Source organism: Peromyscus leucopus, chromosome 7, assembly GCF_004664715.2.
Source record: "Peromyscus leucopus breed LL Stock chromosome 7, UCI_PerLeu_2.1, whole genome shotgun sequence".
Taxonomy (NCBI): domain Eukaryota; kingdom Metazoa; phylum Chordata; class Mammalia; order Rodentia; family Cricetidae; genus Peromyscus; species Peromyscus leucopus.
The window spans coordinates 99,002,735-99,011,864 of record NC_051069.1 but is presented as its reverse complement, the minus strand read 5'-3'; the positions used below and the strand labels follow the sequence as shown (position 1 = coordinate 99,011,864).

General features: G+C 53.8%; 1 protein-coding gene across 1 annotated transcript in view; it reads right to left on the bottom strand.

The window, feature by feature from the left end:
* Positions 1-224: 224 nt before the first annotated feature.
* Positions 225-9,130, bottom strand: part of Ccdc12 (coiled-coil domain containing 12) — a 58,161-nt gene continuing 49,255 nt past the window's right edge. The window contains exons 3-7 of the mRNA XM_028886865.2: positions 4,503-4,582; positions 2,230-2,291; positions 2,024-2,058; positions 658-734; positions 225-570 (exon numbers count right to left, since the gene is read on the bottom strand). Of these exons, the coding sequence (XP_028742698.1) occupies positions 488-570; positions 658-734; positions 2,024-2,058; positions 2,230-2,291; positions 4,503-4,582 (337 nt within the window). The 3' untranslated portion in view covers positions 225-487. The remainder of the gene's footprint in view (positions 571-657; positions 735-2,023; positions 2,059-2,229; positions 2,292-4,502; positions 4,583-9,130) is intronic.

Below are 9,130 nucleotides of genomic sequence, written 5' to 3'. Positions count from 1 at the left end.
AGAGGACACTCTCTGTCCCTGTATCTGTGGCCTAGGGGTTCTGAGATGACCACTGCTGACTTTGACTAGAGATTTGGAGCCAGGAGGCAGTCTTGGCCCCTGCCCGCCCCTCCAGCCTCAACAAAGCTGGCCCAACTCGGGTAATAGGCACACTGAGCATCACCTCTGCATTCTAAGGGTCCAAACCCAGAGACCTAGCAACAGCAAACAATGAGAGAGAGCCCTCTACTACATGGGAGTTTATTTGTCTCTATTTCCAAAGTTAAAAAAAAAAGCTCAATATACACACATATGTACAGACCTCAGCTCTGACCCACTCAGGGTGGTGGGCACCCTGGAGATGAGCTGACCTCACCCCACAGAGGTTGAGACTGGGCTGGCTTAGTTCTTGAGACCCAGAAGTGCTGGCCAGCCTAACTCTACTCCTGCCCAAGACTATCTTCCCGCAGGACATGTGTGCTGGGCAGATGGGACACGGGAGAACACATCAGTCAGAGTCACAGGCCTCTTGTCCTGTGGTGGCATCCACTGCAGAGGCCAGGCTGTCTTCCTGGCCTTTTAGCCGTTCACCTGAATAGAGAGCAAACCAGAGTTAAAAGGCCCTGTTCTTAATCCACCATCCTGAGGGCAGGACCCCGCTGGCCAGACCACGCTTACGGATCAGCTCTGCAATGGCTCTCTGGGTCCGCTTTTCTAGTTTCTCCAGCTTCTTGGCCACATCCCTCTTGAGATCCCTGGAACAGGGAAGAGGAGGAATTGGGACGCTAAGGATTTGCACGGTGTTGCCCTGGGGTCTTCCTGTAGTGGTTCAGCATTTATATCCTCAGATGTCTGAGGGGCTGCTCTGGAGAGATGGTCTTCTCTGCTCTTCTGGGCCTCCAAGATCCACCATTCTTCCCGGGTCCACTGAGCTAACTAAGCTAAGGAGATGTGTACTCCAAAGCCAACTGAGGCAGAAGACTGAGACCCAAGGGTCCTGTTACATAATCTAAGCCAGCATCAGGGAAGGACGCGCTTGGCCAGCTGTCGGCCCTGTTCCATCTCCCGCCACAGCCACCCTCCCACTCCTAGGGCTTCCAGATGTGCACATGAATTGAGCTTGAGCTCTCTGGTTCTGAGGTTCCTGCAACACACACCTCATGCCTGTTTCATCAGTTAAAGTACCGTAGCAGGTGCTGCAGCCACTGCAGCCACACAGACCTGCAGGCAAGGTCAGCCTCGGTCTCCGGCTCAAGGCCCAGAGCTACGCACCACAGCCCACAGCTCCCGCCTCACCCACTTTCTCAGCTCAGTCGGAGGACCTAGCTGTTGTGGAATATTCCTTTACACTGTGTGAAGATGGGCCACTTGATTGGTTTAATAAAGAGTTGGATGACCAATAGCCAGGCAGGAAGAGGTTAGGCAGGACTTCTGGGGACAGAGAGGTCTCAGGGAAGAAGAAAGACAGTCGCCAGCCAGACACAGAGGAAGAGGACAGGCAGGAGGAGAGGTAAGGGCCATGAGCCACGTGGCAGCGCGTAGATTAAGTTATAAGAGCTAGTACGAAAGAAGCCTAAGCTACGGCTGAGCTTTCATCATTAATAATAAATCTCCATGTTGTGTTTTGTGAGCTGGTGGCCCAGAGAAAAATCTACCTATACCTTACAGGCTTCCAGACTTGAAGAGACTGGGTATCCCATTTTACAGTCAACACAGGGATATAAGCCCACGTCTGTCTGTCCATCCACTCTTTTCACTGTGGTCTCCGAACACAAAGGAGTGCACTGCTCAGACTGGTCCTCAGAGCAGGTGAGTTTTCATCCCAAAGAAGATTTGGGGAGACGGCTGCTCTTTCCCCCTGTGAGGCCCTCTTCAGCACTTCACCCTCATTCACGGCCTGCTTCGCCCTTCCTTCTGACTCTCCTGTGCCCGTCTATGCCTGCACTGCTGTCCCCGACCTGTCCCTGGCTGTCCTCCCAGCAGAGACCCATGACACACACCAAGCACCACCCCCCGCCAAAGAGCCTGCACGGACAACACTTACCAATCAGGTTTCCGGGGTGCCAGGTTGGCCAGGTCCTAGGGAGACAGAAGACAACTCATCAGGGCCAAGCCCCAGCCTCAGGGGAGTGGAGACAGGCCACAGAGGTGAAAACTGAAGACAGGCAAGGAAGTGGCGTGGGGTGGGAACAGAGACTTAGAGAGGGAAGCAAGCGTCACAGCAGGGAGTGGGGCCACCCAGGTACTCACCACTTCCTCAATGACAGGCTCGGGCTTGGCAGCCTCCAGCTGCTCCTTCACCTTCTCCTCCACTAGGGGGCGCAAGGACAACACAGGCCTAAGGGACTGCCACTCCAGGGATCAGTCCCGCGCCTCTCGCTCCTCCACGCCCTGGGCCCCACTCAGCCACAGCTCAGGAAGAGGCTTGTTTCCTAGGCTGAAGGCAGACCCAGGGCCCAGAAAGGGACAGCAGCGGCCTCCCAGCAGTGAATGGGAGGCTCCTGTGCACATGGCAAGTGTGGCATTACCTCTAAGGATCTCCTCTGGGTCCCCTGGCCAGAGTCTGCGTGGCTTAGCTTCCCATCCATCCCACCTCAGACTTAAAACTGACAGGCACCTCCTGCCTCCACAAGTCAGTAGGCTTCTGGGTGGCTTCTTCCGGGGACAGGTGCCAGAAACACTAATAACTATGGGCTCTGGGCGGCCTTCAGCCCTGTTACGAGGGAAGTGTCCTTCTGCCCTTTCGTTCTCCCGCCAGATAGAAGTCCTGGGCGGCCTCCTGGTGGAGGCAAGGGGCCAGTTTCTCATCCCTCTCCTACCCTTCGGGGGTCATGCTCCACCTGGTGGGGAGAGGACTAGCAAGAAACAAATGGACAACTTCTGGATGTTTGATGAGGTGGATCTCTGTGAGCTCAGGCTCGGCCTGATGTACAGTGAGCTCCACGTGAGAGCCTGTCTTAAAACAACCAACCACAAATAGATTCTTCAGAACAAAGGGGACTCCGCTACTGTGACCAGGAGGCTCCCTGCTCACCCTGCTCACACTGCTCACACTGCTCACCCTGCTCACACTGCTCCACTGCTCACCCTGCTCACACTGCTCCACTGCTCACACTGCTCACCCTGCTCCACTGCTCACCCTGCTCCACTGCTCACCCTGCTCACCCTGCTCCACTGCTCACCCTGCTCACACTGCTCACCCTGCTCCACTGCTCACCCTGCTCCACTGCTCACCCTGCTCACACCTGCTCACCCTGCTCCACTGCTCACCCTGCTCCACTGCTCACCCTGCTCCACTGCTCACCCTGCTCCACTGCTCACCCTGCTCACCCTGCTCCACTGCTCACCCTGCTCCACTGCTCACCCTGCTCACACTGCTCCACTGCTCACACTGCTCCACTGCTCCACTGCTCACCCTGCTCACTGCTCCACTGCTCACCCTGCTCACCCTGCTCCACTGCTCACCCTGCTCCACTGCTCACCCTGCTCACCCTGCTCCACTGCTCACACTGCTCACCCTGCTCCACTGCTCACACTGCTCACACTGCTCCACTGCTCACCCTGCTCCACTGCTCCACTGCTCACCCTGCTCCACTGCTCACACTGCTCACCCTGCTCCACTGCTCACCCTGCTCACACTGCTCCACTGCTCACACTGCTCACTGCTCCACTGCTCACACTGCTCACCCTGCTCCACTGCTCACCCTGCTCACACTGCTCACACTGCTCCACTGCTCACCCTGCTCACCCTGCTCCACTGCTCACCCTGCTCCACTGCTCACCCTGCTCACCCTGCTCCACTGCTCACTGCCACTGCTCCACTGCTCCACTGCTCACCACTGCTCCACTGCTCACCCTGCTCACACTGCTCCACTGCTCACCCTGCTCCACTGCTCACCCTGCTCCACTGCTCACCCTGCTCCACTGCTCACCCTGCTCACACTGCTCACACTGCTCACCCTGCTCACCCTGCTCACACTGCTCACCCTGCTCCACTGCTCACCCTGCTCCACTGCTCACACTGCTCACCCTGCTCACCCTGCTCCACTGCTCACACTGCTCACACTGTTCCACTGCTCACCCTGCTCACACTGCTCATCCTGCTCCACTGCTCACCCTGCTCACACTGCTCCACTGCCGTGCTCACCTGCATCTCAGCAGTGGCAAACCTGGGCTGAGCCCCTCTGGCCCTTGTGTTGCTTCTGGTTGTTCAGGCATCTCTACAGTCAGCCTCTCTTCGGGGTCTTTTATTCTGCCCCTCTCCCCAGGAGCACAGGACTCACCACCTTGCCCTGCTGCCCAAGGAACCCAGGTCACTTCTCTTCATGCCCCGTGGTCTTATGGCCCCCTCCAGGATGGCAGGTGCAAGGGGCCTCTTTCCTGCCCTTATGGCCCCTTTGTGGCCCCCGAGGAGGTACTGGAGTATTCCAGGAGCCCTGTCTCTGGCTTGACACAGGCAGCTCTTCTTTGAGCGTGACTGAAAGGACCGCGTGGGACACAGGGGGAAAGGGCAGCCCGCGTACCTGCTACCGGTTTGGCCTGGGGGACCCTCCTCCTCTTCAGGTCCTCATCCTCCGGGACATAGTTCCGAAGCCTGAGTCCCCTGTGAGAGCAGAGCAGAGGCAGACCTTAAGTACGGGAGTGGGTAGGGGTGCTTCTCATCTGCCTCCCACACTTCTAAGTTCCAACTCTCTTCCTTCCTGTCTGAAGACGGTCAAGTGAAGAGAGGAAGAGACCTTAAGCCTCAGTGCCCCCTCACGCATTCCCCAGAGCTGGCCCAGGGTGACTGGGACATCTCCTAGCTTCTAGAGATCTTCTGCTCACTTCCGTTTGACAGAGATGGCGCTGAGGGTGACTGCCAGCTGAGCAAGGCTGTCAGAGCCGAGTCCCTCCTCGAGGAGAAAGCCCTCCACACTAGCTCTCCTTCTGCCTTCACGTCCTGAGCCAGTGTGAGTCACACAGTCCATCGCCTGTAGTAGAAAGGTTCTGTGTGTACTGGGCCAAGGGTATGGCTGAGTGACATGAAGGGGCGCGTGCGTGCATGCGTGCGTGTGTGCGTGCATGCATGAGTGCGTGTATGTACAACATACAAAGGCAGTATGATATGCACAGATTCCAGGAGGTGGCTTCAGGGCCTGAGGCTGTAGTGAATGGGACAAAAATGCAGAAGACACTAGAGGCTGATCCGCTCCACAGCTGATGGGAGTGGTCCACAAAGGCCATGGGAACAGGCACATGTGCAAGGCTGGGGAGCCATGGTCCACTTGCATGCTGGGGAGACCTACGAAGCCCATGTCCTGAAAGGTCTAATGTAGCTAGGAAAACCCAAACCTGGGGTGTAGAGTCACAGGGGCCAGAATCACCCAGTAGGAGCCCCAAACCAGGCCTTTCATTTCTCTGCAGGCTGCCTCCCAGCTCAGCAGCTTACCAAACCCCAATCACATACACCGAGTACTCTCCCTGGGAAGAGGGGGCCCTGGCTACCCCACAGGGCAACAACGTGAGAGTTCCTAGGGGGCCGCTGGGTTTAATGACGGGAGGTGTAGACAGTAGACAGACCCCTAGGCCAGAGAGGCACAGAAGTCACACCTGTTTTCTCCACTCTATTTTGGGTCCTTGAACTCTGGTGCCTTAGAAAGTCCTAGATTTTCTGACAGTCTTCCAGCTGTGAGACCTCTGTCTAGGCTAGGTTAGGGTGGCCTCCCCAGTCCCTGAGAGGGCAAGCCATTCCACAAGTGAGGTACATGATACCAATGGCCGCACACTTGACGAGTGGCAAGACTGTGAACTTGAACTCCACCTGGGCCTGCTCCCAGCTCACATACCAACATACCACCTCCTCCCTCCTGCCAAGGCCCTGGGGCTAGGCTAAACGTGGGGAGTGCCGGTACCCACGCGGCCCATCCCACACGTGTAGGGGTACCCTGTCTCTGTTCCCTATGCCTGCTCAGGCCTGCGGTAAGCAGCAGGTCACTGGGCACGCAGTGAGAGTGCAGCCTATTTGCTACCATGGTTCTTGTTCACTACAGGGTGGGGAGAAAAGAGGAAGAGAAACTGGGTGTGGGCAGAAAATGGCAGGGATCAGTGAAAGGAAACAGGCAAACCAACAAACAAACACCCCAAACCCCACACACAACTTCTGGTTAATCATGGAACTCCAGAAGAGGGGAGTCTGCAGCAAGAAGTCCCATCTGCAGCCCCAGGTCTTCAGGAGGTCACTGGCATGACGGGAACCCAGCAAGGGGAGGGAAGAGCCACGGTAGTAAGAGAGCTGCAGCCCTGCGCCCACTTCCCAGCCCCAGTCATGGAGTAAGCCCTGTGTGTGTGGACATGTCACTCGTCAGCAGCAAGGCCATCTAGGCCCTTACTGTGACAGGTTCCATCTGCGGCCTCAGTTTCCACGTCAATGAATATGAAGGCTGTGCTGTGTGCCTGGCTCTGTAACAAGGTAGGTTCAAGCCCTCACCTGTCTCACTCTGAGGGCAAAGGAAGAGTCTCCCCTTTGTGACGCCTGAAGAGCTGTCCCTGGTCCACTGCTAAAGGGCAGGGTTCTCTGGGAAAGAGCACTGGGTTGTGCCTGGGGCTTTTCTAAGCAGGTCCAAGATTTAATTCCCTTTCCACAAACAACTTAAAAAGCCTGGTCACAGACACAGTTTAAACATCCACTGACTGGCCTTGGAGGAGTGCCAAGGCGACAGGATTGCGGGGCTGTCAGCAGAGATAAGAACTGCAGTAACAAGGGCCTGGCATGGGCACCTCTCCCTTCCAACATCTGTCTCCTGCTAAGTGGGGTCCAGAAGGACGAGCTTCCTGGAATCTCAGGTTGGCGAGAGAAAAATGAGGGGGGCCAAAGAGGAGCAGGACCCTGGCAAAGGCGGGGCTCTTCATTGTGACCCCATCCCAAGAATGAGTGAACCCACAACATGCCAGAGCTAGAAGTAACCTGTACATCACCAGGGCAGGTGGGTCACCCCTCAGGAGGGGTGCGATGTAACTGGAAACCCCACCAGTCTCCAAAGGGTGGTGAGGGAACCGCTAGGGCAGCTGTTGGTGAGAGGGGCAATAAGTTCTCTCTGGTGGAACAGACAGAATCCAGAACTTCAGATGGGCTCCAGAATTTCTGTACATAAATAACATCCTTGTTCACTGAAATGAACGAGGAGGAACAGAAATGCAGCCATAAGAGGCCTACATACGGGAATTCTCAGAAATCAACTTTAAAGTTAGGGGTGGTGGTGTAAGCTAACACTGAGAAGCTGAAGCGGGCAGGAGGATTCCAAGTTTGAGGGTAGCCTGAGCTACACAGTAAGTGTCTCCCAAAACAAACACAAAACAATAATAATAATAATAATTTCCCACTCTCTTTTCCCCATTTCCCTGGGTTTGGGTTGTTGGTCTTTTGTTTTTGTTTTTTACATTTATTCATTTACACACACACACACACACACACACACACACACACAGAGAGAGAGAGAGAGAGAGAGAGAGAGAGAGAGAACATGCACCACAGAACAGAGGACGACTTGAAGGACCGTTCTCTCCTCCCACGAGTCCCAGGGCTGAACTCAGGCTGTGGCGGCAAGCGCTTTTACCCACTGAGCCTTCTTTCTGCTTTTTTTTTTTTTTTTAAAACTTTCTTTTTATTTATTCTTTGTGTCTTTCATATCGGGCATCTCGGTCCCACTCATTTTCCACCCCTATGTATCCGCCCTCTGCCCCCCTCCCAATAAAATTAAAGAGAAAAAAAGAAAGGGGAAAAAAATCTCATCATGGAAAACACAATGAGTCACATGATAAATTCCTTTGTCCACACATCTGTATGTGCAAGTGTTCATTGCAAAGCGTCATTGGTCTGGTTTGAGGCCAATGGTTTCTGCTACACTACTGATGCTGGGCCCTCACTGGGACTCCTCTTGGATTATCTGCTCTTGCCCTGTGTTGTGGAAGCCCTGCGGCTTTAGGTCTGCAGGACAGGTATCTTCACGTCTGCTTTTTTTTTTTTTTTTTAAAGATTTTTTTGTTACATATACAATGTTCTATCTGCATATATGCCTGCATGCCAGAATCACCAGATCTCATTACAGATGGTTGTAAGCCACCATGTGGTTGCTGGGAATTGAACTCAGGACCTCTGGAAGAGCAGCCAGTGCTCTTAACCCTGAGCCATCTCTCCAGCCCCGTTTTTTCTGCTTTTTAAAATGGGTCTCATGTATCCCATAGTGGCCCTGAACTCCTGATCTTCCTGCCTCTGCCTCTGCCTCCTAAGTGCTAGGATAACAGGCATGTACCACCACACCCAGTTTTAATCACGGGATACCCCGGGGGTATGATAAAACTTACATATTTATACACAGAATATCAGAAATAAATTTTAAAGAGATAATGACTGAGTTTTGAAGATAGTTTTGCTATGTAGCACAGGCTGGCTTTCAACTAGAGATCTTTGCCTCAGCTTCTCAAGTGCTGGTGGGAATACAGGCATGCACCACCATGCCCAGCGATGACTGAATGTTTCAGACAGACTCATACAGGATTTAATCAAATGGGCTGGAGAGATGGCTCAGTAGTTAAGGGCACGTTGCTCTGGTAGAAGACCCAAGTCCAGTTTCTAGTACCAATGTGGTAGCTCACACCATCAGGAACTCCACTTCAAGGGGATCTGACACCCTCTTCTGACTTTCTTGGACATTGCATTCAAGTGATGCATAGACATACATGAAACAATCATCAAACCATAGATTAAAGAAAACTATGAACTCCAGGCTGGGGTGGTAGCTCAGCTGGGTGAGTGCTTGACTAGCCTGCAGGAAGCCCTGGATTCGATCCCTATTATGATGAACCAAGCATAGTGCTGCATACTATAATCCTAGTGTTCAGGAGGTAGAGGCAGGAGGATTGCAAGTTCAAGGTGGGCCATGTAGTGAGTTTGAAGCCAGGCTGGGATATGTGAAATGCTGTCACAAACAAGGAAAAACATGAACTTCAAAGAAAAGTATATGTAGGCAAACCACTGCCAAATTACTAAAAACCAGAAACAAAGAGAAAGCAATTAAAGACATCCAATCCCCAGTGAAGAAACTGAAGCCGACAGCTGTCTCCACTGACAGCATGGAAAAAACTAAGGCGATCAAGTGTGGGCATGGAGGTGCAG